The sequence below is a fragment of the Colossoma macropomum genome, unplaced genomic scaffold (assembly GCF_904425465.1).
Source record: "Colossoma macropomum unplaced genomic scaffold, Colossoma_macropomum, whole genome shotgun sequence".
Classification (NCBI taxonomy): domain Eukaryota; kingdom Metazoa; phylum Chordata; class Actinopteri; order Characiformes; family Serrasalmidae; genus Colossoma; species Colossoma macropomum.
Window position 1 is genome coordinate 552,501 of NW_023494809.1, and position 26,299 is coordinate 578,799.

Consider the following 26,299-nt stretch of genomic DNA (forward strand, 5'->3'; position numbering starts at 1 on the left):
TGCATTATTCATGACCCATCCTGCTGGCAGCGCTTTAATTAAAGCTGTACTGGCCATTGTGTGGGGAGTGTGTGTGTTCTTCATTCAGATACACACACTGATCTGCTCGGATCTGAGCAGCAGCCGGACGAGGTTTAAAATAAAATAATAATCTCTGCAGTAAGAGGATAATTACAGACAGACAGACGGCTCACTGCACTGAGGGTTCCCTACAGGCAGAGTTTGTAAAGTGCTTTTTCACAAAAGCTACAGTTTTTCATCCAGAGGACTGTTTTACAGAAACGTCTTAACTCATCTCCATGACTGAATTTATGGACTGACTTTAGTTCAGTATCTATTCCAGAATAACAGCTCCTAACTTCATAATCTCATCATGAACTCCAGATAAGAAAACAGCATCACACAAACATCCTAACTAGACTAAACCTCCTAAATCCTGTCCTAACTTTAGGATGAACCCCAACAGGGTCCTCACTTCTGTTTAAGGTCCGTTTCTATGGTTTTTAGGCAGCTGAGTCAGCAGCATAGTTCACTACCAGCATAATGAGCTCCATTTGTTTCTACTGTAAAACGCTGCTTTCACTGTGAGATGATTTTCTTTTCTAACTCTGCGTTTTAAAGAACTCAGACGCTGCAGACTCGATCTCCACCGCCCCTCTGATCACCTTCGTGTGTTAATGTTGATGATGAAATATTACAGTGATGGTGGTGAATAATGAGGAGGCGGAGCTGAACGTGTGTCTGTTTATTAGGAGGAGTAACGTTAGCGCGCTCGGCTGAAGCGTTTGGGAAATGGAGACTGAAACTGGGGAGCGGCGACGCTCTGATAAACAGCAGGGGGCGCTGACACAATATTCACAACTTACAGTTTATCACACTTTAGTTCTGTTTGGCCTTTTTTACATCAGTAAAAGCAGCTTAACTCACATTTTAACAGTATGTTGATGACGTTTTTACGTTTCAGCTGTGTGTTTATGATCGGTTACATCAGAGTAAAAGCAAACATTGATGAGCTAAAAGGTGACAAAAATCTCTCAAGCTGGTTAGAAGAACGCAGGTTGGATTAGATGATCCAGATGTTGGATAGTAACTGTAAATGCTGGGCTTCCTGGAGGAGAAGTTTGGAAATGGTTAAACAAAGCCTGCTATTGACCACAAACTCTGTACACAGCAGGACATGAAGAACTGAGGCTCTCTCGCTCTCTCTCTCTCTCTCTCTCTCTCTCTCTCGCTCTCTCGCTCTCTCTCTCTCTCTCTGTATTTTAATGAGGGAGTTTGGGGGCAGACTTCACATTCCATGTGGGATTTTCTTGTGTTGGCCCAAAGCGCGCACACACACACACACACACACACACACACACACACACACACACACACACACACAAAGACACACACACAAATAGACACATACACACACACACACACACACACACACACAAAGACACACACACACACACACACACAAAGACACACACACAAATAGACACACACACAAATAGACACACACACACAAATAGACACACACACACACACACACACACACACACAAAGACACACACACGAATAGACACATACACACACACAAATAGACACACACACACACAAATAGACACACACACACACACACACACACACACAAAGACACACACACAAAGACACACACACAAATAGACACATGCACAAATAGACACATACACACACAAATAGACACACACAAAGACACACACACACACCCTTACAGTCCTCAGTGTTTCTCTCTGGTCCCTCTGATGGTTTGCGCTTTGTTCTGGTCAGTGTGTTGCTCTCTTATGATGTCCTCTGTTGTTACCGCTGATCAGAGATGTTTAAGAGTCTCTTCATGCCAGTCCAAGTCCAGTGTCGAGTCTTCAGTAGAGGATTTCAGTTCACTCTCATTATTATCTGCAGACTTCACATTGTAAACCTACTGAACACCTGTCGGCTTCAGCACGGCTTCAGATAACGAGCCTTTCGTTACAGAAACACCTTCAGTCTGAAGGACAGACGTGAAACGGTGGGTTAGTCTGTTGTTTATATCGTACACTAGCTAGCTCAGTAGCTAATCCAGCTGAAGGTTTAGTACGTATAAGGGAATATTATCTGTAATATTAACTAAAGTTTCTGCTAGTTTAGCACACTTGCTCCTCCTAGTGGCCGTTTTGACTGAGGGATGGAAATCGTAATATAGGAGGTGTTCCTAATAAAGTGCTCGGAGTGTATGTACAGTTCAGATGTTCAGATGTTTGGCATTTGTGAGATGCTGCTGGTGTGGATCCGTACCAGTTTCCTCCCTTTCAATGATTTACAAAACGTGACAAGTGCTAACAGTGCATCCTCATGGAGACTGTTCAGCCTACAATTTCAATGATAATCAGAATTACACATTTTATTATTACAGATTGATCAATTTATCAATTTCAATGTTTTTTTTTTAAAGTAATTCAGTTGTATTCAAACTAATTAAAGTGTAATTAATTTAAGCGCTTAATGGGTATCGTCCTCAATATTTAAATAATCATAAAAAAAATTCATGCAACTTCAAGCGAGGCAGCGATAAGAGTGTCTACCTTCTTTACTACTAAACTGCCTTCAGTGTTCCTCCATCTTTAAATGCTCAGCAGGGCAGAGGATTTGACTGAAATATGAATACTGTAAAATGAGTCCTGTACACTTTCAGATCCTCACAATCATCCCCTGAATAAATGACAGCACTAAAGTTGAGCCCAGAAATGTATGTAAATATATGTAAATATGCAGCTAATTTGCCGAGCAGATTTTCCTCTGGCTGACTCCTCCCTCATTCTTATTCATGCCTGTAATTCATTAAGCTGAGTGCATATTTAGACTTCCCTAAATCAGGCTAATTAATACACTGCCTCAAGTTCTCTGGAGTGTTTGCAGCTGCTGACGGTTTTGCAGGTTCATTTTGAGCAGGAAGTTCACGAGGCCAGTAGCTCTGGTTGCCTTTGTTCATGTGAATTTTGAAGATGGTGTCTGTTTCTATCAGTGGCCTGGAGGAAAACCCAAACTGAAAGGAAAGTAATTTCAGTGTGAAAGCGATCAGCGTTTCCTTTTCAGTAGACCGGCCTGTCTGTCGGCTTCATTGTTCAGTTTTTCAATGAACGTTCAGGCTTTTCTGTGAGTTTAAAGACCACAGAATCATGTGTTCTTTCAAATATGTCTGACTCAGATCCTACTTAGTGCAGCTCCGGCTTAATCCGGCTCCGATCCAGCTTCAGCTCGGTTCACCTCGATTCAGCTCCAACTCAGTCTGGCTCCAGATCAATTCAGCTCCAGCTTAATCCAACTCTGAGTCAATCTAGTTTGAGCTCAAACTCAGTCCAGCTCCACAGCAATCCAGCTCCATCCCACTCCAGCTCCATCTCCAGCTCTGGCTGCATCCAACTCTAACTCAAACCAGCTCCAGCTCAGTCCTCCAGCTTGATCCAGATCCACTCCCAACTCAGACCAACTCGAACTTGATCCAGTTCCATTTCAAGCAAGCTTCAACTCAGTCCACCTCCAACTCAGTCCAGCTCAGACCATCGTCAACTCCACCCAGCTCCAACTTCATCCCACTCAACTTGCCTGAGTTCTGCACTTTCGGCCTAAATTTGCTTCTTTCTGTAGTTTCTCTCTCTTTCTGAACACATAAATACACCAAGTGCTGTGATTAATCGCTGTAATTTGCTCTTCTGAGATGCCAGTTCTCTGTTTTTGGGGAACAGGAGAGGAACAGAGGAACACTTCGTCTCTGAGCGGATGACGTTGCTGCTCCAGTTTGACTGAAAAGCGATAGGCGACTGATTTTATCATCATGACAATCACAGTCTCGTTCTACATCTTACTGCTTTTCTTTGAGACTGCCAGTTTGAAGGTGCCCGCCGGAGACAACACTTGGTGCTTTCAGAAAACTTGCCTGTCAATCAAATTTCTAAAATTGAATCTTTGAAAGCAGCGAATGGTGCTTTTCTCCTCTTTATCTCTTCCTTTTGGTTGCAGAACTAAATGGAAAGGCTTTTATAAAATCCCAGGCTTCTTCTTCCTCTTCCGTTTTCCTGAAAAGCCCAGTTTTATCCTGAGAGATTAGGCTTACCATGGTGATGTCTTCATCCTGAGACCCTCATCCACGCTCGCTTTCTCAGTATGGATATATGATCGGCTTCATTGTAATGAAATGACCGTTCTCATCTTGTCGTATTAGAGCTTGATGTATATCTCTGTCCACTGTTGTGTTTTGACCTTGTTTTTATTAGGTGATGTGAGCTGTGGAGAGAGATGATACTGGATGCTGAACAGTGTGAAGCTGGATGATGAAGGATGATGTTGAGTGGTGCTGGATAATGTGCTTATGGATGGTGTTGGCTGCATTTGGAAGGTGTTAGATGATGCTGGTTGGTGCAGGATGGAGTGCTGGATTGTTGTGTTGGCATTAAATGATTTTGGATAGTGCTGGATGGTGCTGGATAAGCTGAATGGTGTTAGTTTGTGCTGGATGTTGGATGATGTTGATGTTGAATGGAGCTGGATGGTGCTGGATGGTGTTGAACAATGTTGGATGGTGCTTGACATGCTGAATGGAGCTGGATGGTGCTGGATGGTGTTGAACAATGTTGGATGGTGCTGGGTGGTCTTGGATGGTGCTTGACATGCTGAATGGTGTTGGGTGGTGCTGGATGGTGTTAAACAATGTTGGATGGTGCTGGGTGGCACTGGATGGTGCTGGATATGTTGAATGGTGTGGGATGCTACTGGGTGGCACTGGATGGTGCTGGTTGGTGTTAGAGAGTGCTGGATGGTGTTAAAGGATGTTAAGCGGTGTTGAAAGGTGCTAGAAGGATGCTTTAAGTTTAATGGGGTCAGCTGTTTAATATGTGAGCTCGACTCTGGGAGAGACTCAGTTGGTTAATGCCCCACATATTGATAAACTCATTGGTTGCCTCTCGGCTCATTTGCATCGGGTTCATCCAAAAGGAGTGCTTTGGTCATTTGATGTGTCAGTTATACAAGCATATTGTCATCTCTCACTACATTGTAGCACATTGAGATATTCTGTTTCATATAAAATATCCAGAACATTTTAATGGAAAAAGAATGGTTTTGCAGGACGTCACTGTCGGCATCACTTTCTAGCAACGTGTCCCTGCATTTAAGCTAAAGTTTTTCCTTGTTACCATGTGGAAAAAAAAATTGTTGAGACTTTATGTATCTGGAGCTCAGTCTAAACATTCCTAAAGAAGGTTCAGAGAGTTGGTTTTTAAACAGAGACGCTCTTGGCAAACACAGCACAGCCAGCACACTGTTGTGAAGCCATTTCAATTGATTGAAGCCGAAATGTTTGGTTATAAACAGCAGTCCTGGGTAACTATGGCAACGCAACAAGGCAGTGTGGGTTCTGCTGGCTTTAAACTTCAGACCGCAGTAAAAATCCTAAAGGATGTCAATTTAATTACAAAAACGCAAAATAATCGCTCTTTATTCTGAAGCTGATCCAGGCCCAGCCATTCGTTTCTGCGTGCACATTTCATAAAAGGCCTTGCTGAGGCTGAGGCAGTGGAGGCTGAGGGGCTGTGAGCGGTTTAAAGGCCGACTGACTCGCTGCATTACACGCTTCAAGACGTGATGAGGCTTCAGCACAGAGGAAGGTCGAAGGTCACAACCTGAAGGAGCCGGTCTGCACACTGGAGGATTGTGGGAGCTGCCCAGTGGTGTTGATAGGCTGTGCTCTCAGTGTGTGTTCTCTCAAACGTGTCCGTGTATCCAGCAGTACATAATCTGTTCTAGATATTATGCACTATACTGGGTTCTTAAATATTCCCGTAGTGAATATTCGGAATGCTTAGTGATCCAGATCCATCTCTGATCCTCTGAGAGAACTTCTCACTGGTTTACTTCGCAGGTCTCATTTCTGAATTTCTCTTTATCCGGCTGCGTCTGTTTAATGTGTAATCTAATTTCTTTGATTATGATTCTCGTAACGCTCATTTGTTTATTTTAATTTTGCGATCTGGTCTGGCTCAGAGGAGGATAACAGAAGGATCCTTGGCTGCTTTTTTCTATTTTTATTCTACCAAATTTTTCCCAAATTCAGTCGTGTCCAGTTCTACCCATTACCCAGCTCTCCCTCTGTCAGATGATGCTACTAAGCTGGGAGGTGAAGGCTAGCCCGAACCTCCTCAACACACTGCGATTTCTTTATTCTGTTACATTAGGCAACGGATGGCTGTGTTGGCTAGCATCACTCTGATTTGTTGGGGGAGGGGAAGGACCACCCTACCAACCCAGGAGAGAGAGGACAGCCATTGATGACTGTGGTATTGCTGGGGATTGAACTTGTGACCTCCTGACGACAGGGCCAACGCTTAGATGGTGTTGCAAGCTGCTTTGGGATGGTGTTGGATGGTGCTTGATGGTGCTTGATGGTGATGAGTGTTGATGGTGCTGGATGGTGGTGAGTGGTCCGGATGGTGGTAAGTGGTGCTCGATGGTGTTGATGGTGTTGGATGGTGTTAGTGTTGCTGGATGGTGTTGGATATTGTTGAGTGTTGCTGGATGGTGTTGATGGTGTTGCATTGCAGTGAGTGTTGCTGGATGGTGTTGATGGTGTTGGATGTTGTGGGGTGTTGCTGGATGGTGTTGGTGTTGGATGCTGTTAAGTGTTGCTGGACAGTGTTGATGGTGTTGGATGGTGTTAGTGTTGCTGGATGGTGTTGGATATTGTTAAGTGTTGCTGGATGGTGTTGATGGTGTTGCATTGCAGTGAGTGTTGCTGGATGGTGTTGGTGTCGGATGCTGTTAAGTGTTGCTGGACAGTGTTGATGGTGTTGGATGGTGTTAGTGTTGCTGGATGGTGTTGGATATTGTTAAGTGTTGCTGGATGGTGTTGATGGTGTTGCATTGCAGTGAGTGTTGCTGGATGGTGTTGGTGTTGGATGCTGTTAAGTGTTGCTGGACAGTGTTGATGGTGTTGGATGGTGTTGGATGTTAAATGTTGCTGGACGGTGTTGGTGTTGGATGCAGTGAGTGTTGCTGCATGGTTTTGGTAGTGCTGGATGGTGTTTGATGGTGTGTTGCTTGATGGTGTTGAGTGTTACTGGATGGTGTTGAATATAGTTGGATTGTCATGATGATGCCTCATGGTGGTATGGTGCTGGATGGTGTTGGGTGGTGCTTGGTGGTCTTGTATGGTGTTGGAGATTGCTGGATGGTGTTAAACGTTGTTGGGTAGTGCTGGATGTTGTTAGATGATGCCGGATGGGGTTAAAAAGTGTGTGATGCTGAATGGTATTGAATGGTGCTGGAAAGATATGTATGGTGTTGGATGGGAGCCCCAGTGTGCTTTAGAAAGGCACCTTGGGGACAGTTGCCAGGGCAACAAGCATACGGATTGAACTTTTTGCTGGAATAGTTGGGCCATTGAGCAAAAATAAACAAGAGGAAAAGTTCCAACAGCCGGGACGTTCACAATAAACCAGAAATGAAATGATTTTTAATGTTTTGTTTGAGTATCTGCTCTCCAAACTGCAGAGCTGTTTACACACACGCTTTACCTCTCTCTCTCTCTCTCTCTCTCTCTCTCTCTCTCTCTCTCTCTCTCTCTCTTTGTCTCTCTCTCTCCCTCTCTCCCTCTCTCCCCCTCTCTCTCTCTCTCTCTGTGTGCTGCTGATATGATATTCCTGGCACGCGCTCCATCACTCTCTCCACTGGGAGCTGATTTGTAAGAGCCGCAGAGGAAGGACACAGAGGGACGCATGCATTATGTATCAGAGCAGGACTGGTCAGCAGGAGGAGGAGATTTAGGAGATAAACAAAATCACCATAGTTGAAGACGTTTTCTCTGTACACTTGTATCACACTCTCAAAACAGCAGTGCACTTTTTTAAGCAATGCTATTTTTACCCCAAGAGAAAGTATTTTATAAGAAACAAATAAACTAATAGAGTGAATAATAAATCAACAGATATAAAGAAATGATTCAAATAATGTGTCATAAAATCTGCTGCCATTCCGTCAGCTCCTTGTTACTGTGCAGTTACTATGGACTGCTTTTTCAGCTTTCTCTCCTCTTCTCTCCTTCTATTCTCTATACTTCTTTTTTATCTCTTCTCTTCTCTTCTTTTCTCTTCTCTTCTCTTCTCTTCTCTCCTCTTCTCTCTTCTTTCTATTCTCTATACTCTTCTTTTCTTTATCTCTTCTCTTCTCTTCTTTTCTCTTCTCTTCTCTCCTCTTCTCTCCTTCTATTCTCTATACTTCTTTTTTATCTCTTCTCTTCTCTTCTTTTCTCTTCTCTTCTCTTCTCTTCTCTCCTCTTCTCTCCTTCTATTCTCTATACTTCTTTTTTATCTCTTCTCTTCTTTTCTCTTCTCTTCTCTTCTCTTCTCTCCTTCTATTCTCTATACTTCTTTTTTATCTCTTCTCTTCTCTTCTTTTCTTTTCTCTTCTCTTTGTTTCTCTCCACTCTTCTCTCCTCTTCTCTCCTTCTATTCTCTATACTTCTTTTTTATCTCTTCTCTTCTTTTCTTTTCTCTTCTCTTCTCTTCTCTTCTCTTCTCTTCTCTTCTCTTTGTTTCTCTCCACTCTTCTCTCCTCTTCTCTCCTTCTATTCTCTATACTTCTTTTTTATCTCTTCTCTTCTTTTCCCTTTTCTTTTCTTTTCTTTTCTTTTCTTTTCTTTTCTTTTCTACTCTCTTCTCTTTGTTTCTCTCCACTCTTCTCTCCTCTTCTTTTTCCTCTCCTGTCTTTCGTTTCCTTTTCTTCTCTTTTCTTTTTCTCTCCTCTCCTTTATTCTTTCGTCTTGTTTTATTTTTGCCTACTCCTCCCTTACCTTGTTTTCTCTCTTTTCGTCTCTTTTTCTCCGATCCTCCTTTCCTCTCTCTTTCCCTCTCTACTCTCAGTAAGGTTGACGTTGCCTGTTGTTTTGTGTTTCAGGTTGCTGCTGGTGGTCTGTCGGGATGAAGAGGAGGATGAAGAGGAGGAGGAGGAGGGAGGCTCCTCATACGCTCCATTAACAGATTGACGTCTGAGCTGATGTGACTGTGTGAGTGAGTGAGTTAGAGCAGAGCGTCGCGTTCAGCAGATTCACTTTCATTGATTTTATTAGAGAAGTTCTGCGATGTTTACACACCATCAATAACGACACTGAAGGACTACACACACGTCCAGTCTGTGTATGTAGCTGCCTGTGGACGAATGTACGGTGTGCTGGAATGGACACAAAACACCCCCCCCCTCCACTCACAGGAGTCTGATGATGTTTATAAACTCGTAAAAGACAAATCAAACTTTTTTTCCAGTTACCAACAGACAGTACTCAGATCAAACATTCAGTAATAATAATAATAATAATAATAAATAAAATTCTTTTTATATTAATAACAGTAAACGCTGATTTTATACTTCTGCATCTGCGTATCTGTGAACGTGTCTAGCTGTCATGTGGTTCTCACGGGTGTCTGCCAGCGTCCACTAGGGGTCACTGTTCAAAACCAGAATATACGGAAAACAAAGAGGAAAGTCTCACGTTTTTTTCAAGAATTAAGACTGTAATATTTTGAAGATCGTATAAACAAAGATGTACATACGGTTGAGATTTTGGCCTCTCATTGTGAGCTAAGCTAACCAGTGTTGGTGTGGCTACTCAAAAACAGTAATCCAATACAAATTACTGATTACTTCTCGACTGTAATGGGATTACTTCACTGATTACTTCCTTGGACAAAATAACCTCACTAACAGTAATAATTACTTCTGAGCTTCTCTCTAAAACACAAACTCATCTGTACTAGCTGTACAAACCCAAAAGTAAGGCTGGGCAATATGACATTATATATCGTTATTGTGATATTATGTCACAATATGCTTTTCTGAACATATTGTGTGTATCGTCAGTGCTTGTAGACACTGACCGACTGCATGATTCATTATAAAGAGAGTGAAATTAGTCCAGTTTAACTGGATTTAGTGCAACACAATATGACAAATACTGATTTAAAATCATTTGATAGCATTTTTAAAAATGTAGCCGTTTATCTCTGTTCCAACTAATCAGACGTGTGAAAAAATAAATACTGTGACATCATATATCATGAAGAAGTATCGCAATATTACATCCACCCAACAGTCCTTTTAGTACTTTGTTTACAATCAAAGAGTAAACAGCATTTGAAAGCTCTTTAAACAGCACACAGTCAATTCTGCTGATTACAATCATCAGCTGATGCTGTTTGAGTAGAAACAGTCCAAAAACGGCTGAAATAAAGCCTTAAGCCCTATTTGAGCTGGATTAGTTTCAATGGAGGTCCGATATTGAAATCTGTGGGTGATTTGACTGGTCGATTCATACGGGATACAGGATCTCTGTTAAGTTACACCAAATGGGCTAGCATTAGGCTAGTAATGTGGGTACATTCAACTCAGCAAATGCAACCCAACAGACAGAAAACACGCTGCATTGCGAGAGGAGCTTCCAAGATATTTCATTTTCCCTCTCTTTGCAATTCAGCCATTACTGAAAACGTTGTGGATTTCAGTCTTGTCATTAATTTGAGAATTAAGGGTCAAATCGAGCTCCATTTTTAGCGGTTAGCCTCGTCTGCAGGTCACAAAAAAAGAAAATAAAGAGAAGCGGCAGTAACGAGTGCACGATTTAAGGTGGAACGGGAAAATCCCAACGATAGGAAGTCGACTTCAGCCTCATCTGTTTTCCATTAGCCGGTTTTGTTATTACATTACTGAGATGTGGATCGGACCAGGACTGCTGTTATTGAGGAGCTCTGGGTTTGGAGAATTGTAGAAGGTACTTCACTCCGGAGTTTCATACTGGATTAAAATGACGGACCTCGTCGGTAATCACTCAGATAACAGCGCCTCCCCAGATAATACTAATCCAGCTCCAACAGGGCTTTAATGATTAAGGTGTAAACGCTACAGAGCTGTTAGGGAACAGGAATGGACTCTGCTCTGTTTAGCTGAGCTTCTGTTCTTCAGCACGGAGATCTTACTCCATCGCTTTCATGTCAGCGTGATTAGATGATCGGACAGATTGTGTACATACAAAGACCGACGTGTTTAATCTATATAGAGGAAAGTTATGATTTTGTTATGATTGCTTCAGAAGAGGAAGAATGAATGACAGCTACTGTAGCGCGTTATGTTTTACTAACACCGGCGCAGATACGCATCTTCACGGAAGTATAAGTCACACGTAAGAGAACTGAGGAGGACGATGACGATGATGATGCTGAGGTCTGATTGTTCATACACACCTACTGCAGGGACAGAACTAAAGCAATGACACACTCACAGCGTTAATAGTTGCGGTAGTGCAGCTGTCTCGGTGTTCATCTATATGTGTGTTTAAGTGTGTTTGTTGAATACAGGCAATACACTTACGCTGGTGCTATCTGACCAGAGGGGGACAGACTGATGGTCACTTTAACCCTTACAAGTCTACAGTTATCACCGTCGGTACGCTGTTTTGTAACTACTACACTGTAAAAACAATGTCCAGGAGCCATATTACAGAAACATCCTCTCTTTGTCTTTAGATCTGAAGGGTCAAGATGAGATTTTCCCAACTTGTATTACAGAATCAAATCTGACCTTAATTTAGGAATCTTATCTCCAGTTAGGGAATCTTAACTTACTCAATCAAAGTCGACAATCAACTGTCATGTCTAGGATTAGACTAGCAACCGATCATAAACACACAGCTGAAATGTAAACACGTCATCAGAATAATGTTAAAATGTGAGTTAAGCTGCTGTTACTGATGTAAAAAAGGTCAAACAGAACTAAAGTGTGATAAACTGTGAGCTGTGAATACTGTGAGAGCGCCCCCTGCTGTTTATCAGAGCGTCGCCGCTCCTCAGTTTCAGTCTCCGTTTCCCAAACGCTTTAGCCGAGCGCGCTAACGTTACTCCTCCTAATAAACAGACACACGTTCAGCTCCGTCTCCTCATTATTCACCACCATCACTGTAATATTTCATCATCAACCTTAACACACGAAGGTGATCAGAGGGGCGGTGGAGATCGAGTCTGCAGCGTCTGAGATCTTTAAAACGCAGAGTTAGAAAAGAAAATCATCTCACAGTGAAAGCAGCGTTTTACAGTAGAGATAAATGGAGCTCATTATGCTGGTAGTGAACTCTGCTGCTGACACAGCTGCCTAAAAACCATAGAAACGGACCTTAAACAGAAGTGAGGACCCTGTTGGGGTTCATCCTAAAGTTAGGACAGGATTTAGGAGGTTCAGTCTAGTTAGGATGTTTGTGTGATGCTGTTTTCTTATCTGGAGTTCATGATGAGGTTATGAAGGTAGGAGCTGTTATTCTGTAATAGCTACTGTCCGAAATTCAGTCGTCACGGTGACTAAACAGATCAGATTTCAGAGTTGGTTCTGTAATACGGTCCCATTGTTTGAAGTTTAAAAAGTTAGGGCACAGCAGGCAGAAATGCACAAAAATGCACTTTGGCAAGGAATAAACATCATAGCCGCTCGCTCTCGTTCATTTAGCTTGTGGGTTCTTGTTCCAGTGGAGGATCTCGAGGGGAACTGGAGCTTCACCAAGCTGCTTTTGTTAGTTTGCTGCTCGTTGATCTATTCATAGTTCTTCTGCGAGTGTCTGCCCAGCGTCGTCTGCTGAAGGTTGAGCTTTAAAAGACGTTTAAAAGCTGTAGTTGAACGAGAGCTACAATCACGGCTTCTATCAGAGTGACATGGAAAAAAATTTGTGCCATTAAAAAGTTTAGGCAGCCCTGTTAGTAACAGATTAGAACCGATTTGCTTCTGCATTTTCCAATTTTAAATCAACATCATAAACGATTTGACCTAGGAACACTAATGTGGTCTGGACTGAAAGTTTAGAATCTGCTCTTTCCACACAGCTTCTCTGCCTGTTTCAATGATCTGCGGGTCAGAAACAGTTCAGCTTAAATTACAGCAGGATTTTCTTTTCATTGGTGTTAACTGACACTTCTGAGGGTTAAAGACTGAGTTTCCTCATTAATGCTGATGGGTTTTTGGGGATTTTTTTTATTTTGTGGCCCACAGTGATCCCAAAAACGCTGGTACTGATTCTAACAGAGTGGCTAAACAGTGCGGTGGATGGTTTGATCATATTCGCTGCTGTTACTGTCTCTTTTCACACGACGGGACAGTAAATGAGAATAACTCCAGTGTGTGGCTTTGGCTTCCTCTCATCCATTTGAGTAATACAGTAATAATGAACATAGCAATGAAAGGCTCTGTACTGTTTCTGTGTAAGAGAGCGTTCCTGACTGGGGGTTGTTCAGTGCACTAATAACTCCACTAATAATGTGGAGATGTTTGAGGCGGGTTTGCTGTGTTTTTCTCGGGGAGGAAGTGAGGAATGAAGAATCTGAAGGGAGAAAAGTGACTCGTCAGCACTGTGACGTCTGCAGAGTGAAGGGCAGCATCACGTTTGTATGATCACCACAGAATAAAGAACGAAATACATCTGAATAAAGAAATAAATGTGTACGAAACTCCGCCTGCTGTGGGAGGGGCTTTAGGGCCTGTGGTCAGTCCCACATTTACCCTGTAATCAACCTATCCAGGCTGCGCCCACAGATGTGTCCCTTTGTTGCTGCTGTTGTGAGGCTGGAGCTTCACAGAGCGCCGGTAAAAATTCATTCAGCCTAATGAGAAACTGTAGAACAGACTCGGTTTATATCACAATACCTACATTTAGAGTCGGTTATTCATTCAGCCTAATGAGAAACTGTAGAACAGACTCGGTTTATATCACAATACCTACATTTAGAGTCGGTTATTCATTCAGCCTAATGAGAAACTGTAGAACAGACTCGGTTTATATCACAATACCTACATTTAGAGTCGGTTATTCATTCAGCCTAATGAGAAACTGTAGAACAGACTCGGTTTATATCACAATACCTACATTTAGAGTCGGTTATTCATTCAGCCTAATGAGAAACTGTAGAACAGACTGAGTTTATATCACAATACCTACATTTAGAGTCAGTTATTCATTCAGCCTAATGAGAAACTGTAGAACAGACTCGGTTTATATCACAATACCTACATTTAGAGTCAGTTATTCATTCAGCCTAATGAGAAACTGTAGAACAGACTCGGTTTATATCACAATACCTACATTTAGAGTCAGTTATTCATTCAGCCTAATGAGAAACTGTACAACAGACTCAGTTTATATCACAATACCTACATTTAGAGTCGGTTATTCATTCAGCCTAATGAGAAACTGTAGAACAGACTCAGTTTATATCACAATACCTACATTTAGAGTCGGTTATTCATTCAGCCTAATGAGAAACTGTAGAACAGACTCGGTTTATATCACAATACCTACATTTAGAGTCGGTTATTCATTCAGCCTAATGAGAAACTGTAGAACAGACTCGGTTTATATCACAATACCTACATTTAGAGTCGGTTATTCATTCAGCCTAATGAGAAACTGTAGAACAGACTCAGTTTATATCACAATACCTACATTTAGAGTCAGTTATTCATTCAGTTTCTTATTAGGCTAAATGTTCTCTAAAGCTTGTCCAGCCTCACAACAGCAGCTACGAGAGAAGACGTTTGTGGGCGGAGTCTGGACAGGACGGTCCTATTCATATGTGAATATTTAATCTTTTTGTAATCTTTTGTTATAAAGTGTCTTAGGCTGTACATACCGAGGGGTAACAGTGTAAATTGTAATAGTGACGCTTCAGCTATCTGCATCCAGGGTCAGGAATGTCCCCTTAATAAACTCATATTACTGTATACTCGTTAGGAAAAGGCTCAGTCCGGCCTGCATCCTGCTGGACTGACCGCTCCGGCCGCCGTTTCAAATAGCTTCACTCGCATATATCTATTTTTCTTTTTTGTATGATGCACTGAAAATCTGAATTTTGACAAACAGTCTGAAAGTATAGAAGTGGTACAGGTCACTTTATAAACTCTGAGAAACGTAGGATAGTTACTGCATTATTTGTTATAACTTGTATGTAATGTTATTATGGAACATGTAATGTCCTTCTGTAAATGTTGTTTATTGTTGTTTTACCTGAAACAAATAAAGTTTATTAATGCGTCACTGTTTGTCTGTCTTCATTACTGCTGTGTGCGCTGTATTTTACTCAGGGGTATTTTTGTAGGTACAAATCTGGTGTGCACCGGATACTATCAAGTGAGCACCTGATACTGTGTGATGAGCACCCAATACTGTGTGGTGAGCACCCAGTACTATCAAGTGAGCACCTGATACTGTGTGATGAGCACCCAATACTGTGTGGTGAGCACCCAATACTATCAAGTGAGCACCTGATACTATGTGATGAGCACCCAATACTGTGTGGTGAGCACTCAATACTATCAAGTGAGCACCTGATACTATGTGATGAGCACCCAATACTGTGTGGTGAGCACCCAATACTATCAAATGAGCACCTGATACTGTGTGATGAGCACCCAATACTGTGTGATGAGCACCCAATACTATCAAGTGAGCACCTGATACTATGTGATGAGCACCCAATACTGTGTGGTGAGCACCCAATACTGTGTGGTGAGCACCCAATACTATCAAGTGAGCACCTGATACTATGTGATGAGCACCCAATACTGTGTGGTGAGCACCCAATACTATCAAGTGAGTACCTGATACTATGTGATGAGCACCCAATACTATTAAGTGAGCACCTGATACTATGTGATGAGCACCCAATACTGTGTGGTGAGCACCCAATACTATGTGGTGAGCATCTGGTACTATGTGATGAGCACCCAATACTGTGTGGTGAGCACCCAATACTATGTGGTGAGCATCTGGTACTATGTGATGAGCACCCAATACTGTGTGGTGAGCACCCAATACTATCAAGTGAGTACCTGATACTATGTGATGAGCACCCAATACTGTGTGGTGAGCACCCAATACTATCAAGTGAGTACCTGATACTATGTGATGAGCACCCAATACTATCAAGTGAGCATCTGATACTATGGGGTGAGCACCAGACACTATGGGGTGAGCACCCAATACTATGTGGTGAGCACCAGATACTACTCAAGTGAGCACCCGCTACACCTGATATTATCTGGTGCGCACCATATTTTTACCTAAAAAAATTACACCATGTCCCTTCAGGGGCTCTGTAGTATTTTACAATTTTACTATACAGGACTTTTAATGTTCTAACGCTGTGGAACATTTTTACGTGAAATGTGAACAGCTTTTAATTTGAAAAACTGAAGTTGTTTAGTTAGGTTCTGCATGTTAACCAGGTAAGTGTGAGGTACAAACTCTAATGTTCTTGGTAGTGATTTGGGGTTAGACAGTTCAACTGAACTACACTGAAATGCCACAGGTTCTAGATATTAACTGAACCAGCGTGAGGTAAAAACTCAAGTGCTCTAGATAAATATTTTGGGTGATATGATGGTGAGTTCCAAGTCTGTTTGACTGCCCTACACTAAGATTTGCCAAACAGATTCTAGATTGGTTCTCATTTAATTTGATATATTATTATTTTTTTGTATTAAGCACATAAGTGTAACGGAAAAAATCAAAGTTCGTAAGGGGACAGAAGTTCCAAGATTGTTTAACTGAACTACACTGAAATCCCAAACATGTTTTAGATATTAACTGAGTAAGTGTGCAAACTCCAGTGTTCTAGGTAATTATTTTGGATAACATGACAGTAAGTCCCAAGACAGTTTAACTAAACTATGCTGGAATGCCAAAGAAGTTCTAGATATTATCTGAGTAAGTGTAGTGTACAAACTCCAGTGTTCTAGGTAATTATTTTGGGATGTCTAGCTTGTATACAGTAGCAGAATGCTTTTTGGTGCTATATAGAACCATTTAAAAAAAAACACACAACACATTCTGCATCAAGCTGAAGAACCATTTAAGCATGGAACGGTTCTATGTAGAACTCAAGGTTCTAAACAGCACCATTGGCTTTACTAAGGAACCCTTGAAGAGCCGTCTTTTTAACTGTGTTCTGTAGTGTGTGAGTGTTATGATGAAGGCTGATCTGTTTGAACTGCTTTGTGAATGAAGATTCTCACTGTAGCTCTTAGAGAATAAGTTCCACGCTGCAGTCGTGCTGGAGAACCTACAGTGTTCTAAAAGCTGCTCATCATCTGCCCTGATTTGTTCTACCCCGGCTCAGTCTGCAGCCACTCGGGAGAATGAAAAGCTCTTTAAAGCTGTAATTCCAGCCTTACAGAACATCACGACTCCAAACCTGTTATTACAGATTTCCAACCGGGAATTTAGGGATTATTCTCCCATCCTGAACGGAACGCTGCATTCTTCCGCTGCTGTTTGGAAGATCATTCCTCACCCAGCAGTTTACCATGGTGAAACGGTTCTTCAGATTTGTACTTCAAGGGTTCTTTAGTAAAGACAATGGTCCTATAGAAGAACCATATATCGAACCATGAACACTCAACTATTTGCATGCTTAAAGTGTTCTCTGCATGGTGAAACGGTTCTTCAGATTGCCGGAGAATGTGTTATATATGGTTCCATATAGCTCCTTTTTGAAAAGGGTTCTATATAGCACCAAGAAGGGTTCTGCTATTGTTACAAGCTTGACATCATATCAATAGCATTCTTTTTGGTTCTATATAAAACCATATATGACACATTCTCAATCAATCTGAAGAACCATGGTGAAATGATTCTTTAGATTGGTTCTTCAGGGGTTCTTTAGTAAAGACTGGTTTTATATAGAACCATAAACGCTCAAAGAGCCATTTGCATGCTTAAATGGTTCTTTGCATGGTGAAAGGGTTCTTCAGATTGATGGTGAACGTGTTGATTCTATGTAGCACCACAAAAGGGTTCTTCTGTTGTTACAAGCTTGAGAACGTATCAATAGCAGAACCCTTTTCGGTGCTGAATACAATCATTTTCTCTGTCAGTGGTGAAACGATTCTTAAAATTGATTCTATATCTTTAAAAGTGAGCTATGAACACTCAAAGAACCATTGTCTTCACTAAAGAACCCTTGAAGAACCATCTTTTTTAAGAGTGTACAGAGGATGAACTCAGGAACTCAGGGATTCATTCATTTGTGCTGGGTTGAACTGTAGTTTTCTTTGTTTGGGGAAGTGAGAGAACGTTCAGGAACTCTCTGATGGGTCATGTGACGATCCAGAACAGCATTAGGCAGAGGAACCTGTTTACTGTCCGTTTAAGACTTTAGCTCTAGATTGCATGTTTATGATCTGCGTGAGGCAAATAGATATTTAAAAATCAGAATAAACAGCAGCTCTGAAGCTTAGAGGCCGTCCTCCCTCACTGATGATCACTCTGCCCCGCCCCCTCTCTGACTGATGTAAGCAGGAGCCAATAGGAAGGCCGCAGTCAGCCCTGCTTTAGGGACCATCTGTGAAAACCAGACTTCACTCTCATATCCACTGCACATGTGCAGAACAGAAATGAAGCAGTTACTGGGTTACAGCATATATTCTGATTAATAATCCATGTATAATTCATCACTCATAATGTGTTATTTTAAAACAGTTTACATTTCAATCAATAACAATCAGTAACACAGTTTATTTACTGTTTTGAAACATAGGCAACTTTAAGGGTCTGTGTGTGGGTTCACATTTCAATTCTCATAACTACAGAATGTACACATTAATTTAGTAGTAGATACTGGATTCATACTTAATAATTCAGGGGACACCAAATATTTCATAGTAGATACCAATAATCTATAGAAGATGTTCAATAATTCATACTAAATCATTCATAGTGGTTACTGAATAATTCACAGTAGATACTAAACAATTAATATTAGATACTGAAAAAATTCATATTAGTTACTGTATGATTCAGAGTAGATGCTGAATAATTCATAGTAGATACTGAATAATTCATAATTTATGTAAAAATTCATAGTAGTTTCTCAATACTTCATAGTAGATACTTAATCATTTATAGTAGATACTGAAAATTCAGAATAGAGACTGAATAATTGATAGTAGATACTGAATTGTTCTTAGTATATGCTGAATAATTCTTAGTATAGTATATGCTGAAAAATGCCTTTGGTGTGTTTGTCTCATTGGCTTTCACAGTGTGTTTAACAAGGCAGGAAAAAATGATAAACATACTATTGTAGCAAAACAAAGCTAAAACACCTTGAGCCACTCAGCCATGATTCTCACGGTAACCCGAGGGTGTGGTGCTTTGAATTGTTTTTATTCTTGCAGCTTTGCAAAGCTGTTTCAAATCTGGACCTGGAAGCTCAGAACTTGGAAATTTCACCAAAAAATGAAAAAAACTGTTTAGGCAAAATAAGTATCAAGTGACAACATTGCACATAAATATTGGACTGCCGGACGGCTCCTTTACTTTCAGTTACACACAAAGGATTAACCCAAATCCAGAGTGCTGCACTGAGTCTGTGTGTAAAATGTTGATGCTCCCTAAAGCAGCCCACTAACCCCGCCCCCCTGTAGAGAGAGAGAGAGAGAGAGAAAGGGAGAGAGGGAGAGAGACAGAGAGAGAGAGCCAGAGAGAGGGAAAGAGGACCGACAAACCAGAGGAAGAAACGGGTGGACACCGAAACCTCAACACGAGAGAGAGAGAGAGAGAGAGAGAGAGAGAGAGTCACCAGATCTGAAGAGGAACGTGGATCTTCTCGCATATTCAGTTCCGTAGCAGGCTGAGGGCTACAGAGGCACAATGAGGAGGCAGTGCAGTGGCAGACTGAGGTGAGGGGGCAGTAGGGACTTCTAGGGTTAGTGGGGGGGCTCAGGTAATACGGGGCAGTAGGGGTAGTAGGTCTGCTGTCTGAGGTGAAGGGGCTGCAAAGGGGAAAGTAGGTGTAGGGAGTAGTCGAGGGCATTGGGGAGCAATAGAGGGCAGTAGATGGGAAAGTAGGGGCACTAGGGGGCATTATAGGTGTAGTAATGAGGCAGTAAAGTGCAGTACAGATAATTAGAGTGGCAGCAGATGACAGTGGGGGGGGGCATTAAAGGGCATTGGGGCAATTAAAGGGGGGAATTAGAAGGTAAAGGGCATGAGGGGGCATAGAGGGCATTAGGGTGGCCCTAGTGGGCGGGTAGGACCACTGGGTGGCAGTAAAGGGCATTATGGTAGTAGTAACAGGCATTAGGGAGGCAGTATAAGGCAGAAAAGGGCATTAGGGATGCATTAGAAGGCTGTAAAGGGCGTTAGGGTTGCTGTAGAGGGCAGTAAAGGGCATTAGGGTAGCTGTAAAGGGCATTAGGGAGGTATTAGAGGGCAGTAAAGGGCATTAGGGAGGCGGTAGAGGACAGTAAAGGGCATTAGGGTAGCTGTTGATGGCAAATAAGGGGCTTTAGTGCAGCTGTAGTGGGCAGTAAAGGGCATTAGGGCAGCTGTAGTGGGCAGTAAAGGGCGTTAGGGAGGCAGTACAGGGCAGTTAAGGGCATTATTGTAGTAATAAAGAGTATTAGGGCAGCAGTAAAAAGAAGTAAAAGGCAGAAGTAGTGGGCATTAGTGGGGGCAGTAGAGTGAGCGCCATGACCTTACTGCCCGCAGCACTGCTTCTGCTGGTGCTGGCGCCTGTGCATGGGCAGTATGGTGACCGTGGGCTCTCAGTGCCTGAGCATGGCTTCTGCCAGCCCATCTCCATCCCATTATGTGCGGATATCCAGTACAACGAGACCATCATGCCCAACCTGCTGGGGCACACCAACCAGGAGGACGCAGGACTGGAGGTGCATCAGTTCTACCCGCTGGTGAAAGTACAGTGTTCGGCCGAACTGCGCTTCTTCCTCTGCTCGGTCTACGCACCTGTCTGCACAGTGCTGGAGAAGGCGCTGCCGCCCTGCCGGGCACTGTGCCAGCGTGCCCGGCTGGGCTGCGAGGCACTCATGAACAAGTTCGGCTTCCAGTGGCCTGAGAGCCTGGCCTGCGAATCTTTCCCTGTGCATGGCTCTGGAGAGCTGTGTGTGGGTCAGAATGCATCCGAGCGAGGCTCCAGTGCTACCCCTAGCGCTGGCACCACCACCCTCACCCCGTCACCCCGCGACCGGCCTTCCGGAAGGCGCTACAAGTGCCCTGCGGTGCTCCGGGTGCCTCCCTACCTCAACTACCGCTTCCTGGGTGAGGAGGACTGCGCTGCCCCCTGTGAGCCGAAGCTTCCACATGGACTCATGTTCTTCACCGAGGATGAGCGGAGCTTTGCCAGGCTGTGGATTGGCATCTGGTCAGTGCTCTGTTGTGCTTCCACCTTATTCACTGTGCTCACATACCTGGTGGACATGAAGCGCTTCAGTTACCCCGAGCGTCCCATCGTCTTCCTGTCTGGATGCTACACCATGGTGTCCGTGGCCTACATGGCTGGATTCCTGCTGCAGGATGTCGTGGCCTGCAATGAGAAATTTGACAATGAGTTCCGGACGGTGGTGCAGGGCACCAAGAAAGAGGGTTGCACCATCCTCTTCATGATGCTCTACTTCTTTAGCATGGCTAGCTCCATCTGGTGGGTGATCCTGGCGCTAACCTGGTTCCTGGCAGCCGGGATGAAATGGGGTCATGAAGCGATCGAGGCCAACTCCCAGTACTTCCATCTAGCGGCATGGGCAGTGCCGGCTGTCAAGACCATCACTATTTTAGCTGTGGGGCAGGTGGATGGCGACGTTTTGAGCGGCGTCTGTTTCGTGGGCATTAACAGCGTGGAGGCCCTACGTGGATACGTGCTAGCGCCGCTCTTCCTCTACCTATCCATCGGAACGTCGTTCCTGTTGGCTGGCTTCGTCTCGCTCTTCCGCATCCGAACCATCATGAAGCACGACGGCACCAAGACGGAGAAGCTGGAGAAGCTGATGGTGCGGATCGGAGTCTTTAGCGTGCTCTACACCGTCCCCGCCACCATCGTCATCGCCTGCTACTTTTACGAGCAGGCCTTCCGGCCACAGTGGGAGCAGACGTGGGTCGGGCAATCATGCAAAACGTACGCAGTGCCGTGTCCCACGCACAACCCACAGGTCAGCCCGGACTTCACCGTCTTCATGATCAAGTACCTGATGACTCTGATCGTGGGAATAACGTCCGGCTTCTGGATCTGGTCTGGAAAGACACTAAATTCATGGAGAAAGTTCTACACGAGACTCGCAAACGGAAAACACGGAGAGACGACGGTGTGATGTATGGAATATTCTTTTCTCTGGGGTCTTATGGACCTTGTGGATTATCTATTTTGTAAATAAACACTGCTGAGGTATTTTGTAAGTATATATTTGTATTTAAAAGCATTTCTCATTCGTTTTATGACGGACGTCTTGGTTGATATGACAGCGTTTTTTTCCTGGACTATATCTTTGGAGGTGATTTTGCTGATCGGAATAATCTGCTTAGGACAGACTTCTGAGTTCCGACGATCTGGTCCGAGAGGCTCTGGACCTTTTTAGAGGGATGTATTGTTTGAATGGACATCAAACAGACCACATGATGTGTGTGAACTCCTACAGTAAGGAACGCACTCGGGTTTAAGACAAAGAACTGTCAATGTGCAACATAATTCAGTGATTTCTAAGAAACAAGGCAGCATGGAGTGAAGCTGGAGGGATTCCTGGCTGCGTTCTGTTTCACACAGCGATACAGGGTTTGTTCTTTAGTGCCTTTATTCATCTTTAGTTCTTACACAGACCGAACAGGAGACAGATTCAGTCCAACAGCACCTTTTTTTCACTGAAAATGAGAAGAGATCTGAAATTCAAATCCAATCAGAAACGATTTCTCCCGTCATTTAATATTCCTCCTCTGAACTCCGTTCAGGTCTATTTTCCTTTGTTTATAATGCATCTCTTTTCCAGTCCTGATTTCACTACAATGTGATCAGAATTACTCAGATAATCCAAAATCTCTGCATAATTCAGTGGCTGAGATGTAAACAAAGTCATTCATACAGAACCTGACTGCCTTAAAATGGAGTTCACTGAGCTTCTAATAACAGGTTAATGGCCCAGTAAAATATGTGATACTGAATTATTATATGAGCTTAAATAAAATCTACGTTTAAATGCAGCCAATTTATGTATCTTATGTAACTTTGAATCTGAAATTTTAATGCATTTTCCTTCTGAAGTGAGTAGGGGGTGGGGTGGTGGTTGGGGGCACATGATATTATTGGTTTATATTAATTTACCCTGCCCACTTGTGCATGGTGACATCATCAAACAGCAGGAAATGCTGCAAAGGTGGAGATAAAGTCATTACATTTACAGAGAAGATTACAGAAAATCAGTATTTAGTGTTTTTACAATCATTTGCAAAAGTTTTGGCACCCCATGGTCAAATTCCATTTGTTGATTGTGTGAATAAGTTACACATCCTGTACAGAGACACGCCTCTGCTCATTTTAATACACAGTTACTGTTTATTTACTGAATTTAAACTAGTGCAAAAAATTAAGATAATATGGATTGAGATCAAGTGCTCAACCACATAGTATTAGGGGCTCACCACATAGTAGCTGGTGCTCACCACATACTATTGGGGGCTCACCACAAAGTATCGGTTGCTCACCCCATAGTATCTGGTGCTCACCTGATAGTATTGGGTGCTCACCTGCTAGTACCGGGGTGCTTACCACATAGTATTGGGTGCTCACCTGATAGTCATTGGGTGTTCACCACATAGTATCGTTTGCTCACCACATAGTATCTGGTGCTCACCTGATAGTATTGGGTGCTCACTATATTGTATCTGGTGCTCACCTGATAGTATTGGGGGGCTCATCTAATAGTACTGGGTGCTCACCACATAGTATTGGGTGCTCACCTGATAGTATTAGGTGTTCACCACATAGTATTGTTTGCTCACCACATAGTATCTGGTGCTCACCTGATAGTATTGGGTGCTCACTATATTGTATCTGGTGCTCATCTGATAGTATCAGGTGCTCATCTAATAGTACCACATAGTATTGCTAAACCTGATAGTATCAGGTGCTTACCACATATTTTCTATTGCTCACAACATAGTATCTAGTGCACAACAAATTTTTACCTAAAAAATACACCATTTTCATTAGAAATTCTATGGTTTGTTATTGAACTCGGGGTGTGAATATGTAAACCTTTGCATATGACCGAATGATATGATGAATCATGATTGGTACGTTTTGATTTCAGTTTAAAACACCCAATCATGTCACTTGTACTTGTTCGGACCAGGGGCTCGACGCGTGAAGTCTGTGTGAGATGAACATCACACTGTGAAGTGAGAACTGGAGGAGCTGATTTAAAGTCTCGAACGCTCGGTTTGAACTCTGTCTGCATGATAGTGAGGTGTTCTGTCTGTATTACAGCTCTGTATGAACGTTTCTCCTGCATTTGTAACACAATCAGAAGAACTTTTATATTTATAGCTCTTAGGTTTTACACTATATTCCTCACTTTCCTCCAAGGAATAAAGTTCACAGCTTTGTATGAAATGTGCAGCTGTTTTTAGTGTGAATGTGTCTCAGCCTCCACCTTTACGGGTCCTCTGCTGGACAGGTCAGGTAAACTCTGACTGTAAAACAATAATGAATAACGAATGAATAACTGACTCTAAATGTAGGTATTGTGATATAAACTGAGTCTGTTCTACAGTTTCTCATTAGACTGAATGAATAACTGACTCTAAATGTAGGTATTGTGATATAAACTGAGTCTGTTCTACAGTTTCTCATTAGGCTGAATGAATAACCGACTCTAAATGTAGGTATTGTGGTATAAACTGAGTCTGTTCTACAGTTTCTCATTAGGCTGAATGAATAACCGACTCTAAATGTAGGTATTGTGATATAAACTGAGTCTGTTCTACAGTTTCTCATTAGGCTGAATGAATAACCGACTCTAAATGTAGGTACTGTGATATAAACTGAGTCTGTTCTACAGTTTCTCATTAGGCTGAATGACTAACCGACTCTAAATGTAGGTATTGTGATAGACTATCATATTGTGATAGGATAGAATGGAGAAATAAGGGAAACGAATGGGACTCATTCAAGATGGTCCACATACTGAACCAGTTACAGTTTATTTTTTGCTCCGTGTGGTGAGACCTCAGAACCATGATGTAAGATTTCATGACTAAAGAACAAAGAAAACACTTCTATAAATAAATATCCTGTAAATCCTGTAAAAAGTAGTGGCAGCACAGTTATGACATTTTGAGTACACTCTGAAAATCCAACTTACTTCCAGCTTCAGACAGCAGACCACAGCAATAGAAAGCTGACATACAGTAATTATGACTGATGAAGCTCATTATGCTCCAGGACGGCCAGCTGATGTAGAGGAAGGTAAAGACGGCCTGAGGCACTTAAAGAGTCTGGAGGGACCAGTTTGCCATTGCAGTGTAAATACATGATACATGCAGGACATATTATGTAGAAGTTTTTGTCACGTGAGAAAATTAGAATACAAAAATGTCATCTGGGCAGTCAGTGTTTATTATCTCACAAAATATCTGTGATACAAATACAAAATATATTAATATAAGTCATGATTTTATGCCTATCAGACCTCTCCTCAGGGGTCTTCCAGTATTTTCTACTTCACTGTGTTAAATCAGGCGCTGCTGATGGAATTTAATAAATCCATGTGATGGCTGGAGGCGTCCAGGAGAAATCTAGAACCACACCTGTTCTTCTCACTGACTCAGCCATGGTGTTTTGGTGTATGGGAACGTTATTATTACATATAAGCCCTTAGATATGTAACTCATACATAGGAATATAGATAATATAGATACTTACATATATATATAATACATAAGGGACATGTTACTATTTCATACAGAAACATGCATACAGCGGTGTGAAAAAGTGTTTGCCCCCTTCCTGATTTCTTATTCTTTTGCATGTTTGTCACACTTTCAGATCACCAAACAAATTTACATATTAGACAAAGATAACACAAGTAAACACAAAATGCAGTTTATAAATGAAGGTCTTTATTATGAAGGGAAAAAGAAATCCAAACCTACAGGGCCCTGTGTGAAAAAGTGATTGCCCCCTAAACCTGATAGCTGGTTGGGCCACCTTAGCAGCAATGAGTCTTTTACAGCGCTGTGGAGGAGTTTTGGCCGAATCATCTTTGCAGAATTGTTGTAATTCAGCCACATTGGAGGGTTTCAGAGCATAAACCGCCTTTTTAAGGTCGTGCCACAGCATCTCAATCGGATTCAGGTCAGGACTTTGACTAGGCCACTCCAAAGTCTTAATTTTGTTTTTCTTAAGCCATTCAGAGGTGGACTTGCTGGTGTGTTTTGGATCAT

General features: G+C 42.4%; 2 protein-coding genes across 4 annotated transcripts in view; both read left to right on the forward strand.

Moving 5' to 3' along the window:
- Positions 1 to 11,810, forward strand: part of cdk14 (cyclin-dependent kinase 14) — a 122,794-nt gene extending 110,984 nt beyond the window's left edge. For all 3 annotated transcript variants that reach the window (XM_036557962.1, XM_036557964.1, XM_036557963.1), the window contains one exon: positions 8,947 to 11,810. The gene's annotated coding sequence lies outside the window, so the exon portion shown is untranslated. The remainder of the gene's footprint in view (positions 1 to 8,946) is intronic.
- Positions 11,811 to 19,548: 7,738 nt separating this feature from the next.
- fzd1 (frizzled class receptor 1) lies at positions 19,549 to 24,457 on the forward strand. The gene has a single exon (XM_036557961.1). It carries the CDS (start codon positions 20,548 to 20,550, stop codon positions 22,174 to 22,176), a length of 1,629 nt encoding a protein of 542 aa, XP_036413854.1. The 5' UTR covers positions 19,549 to 20,547; the 3' UTR covers positions 22,177 to 24,457.
- The last annotated feature ends 1,842 nt before the right edge of the window (positions 24,458 to 26,299 follow it).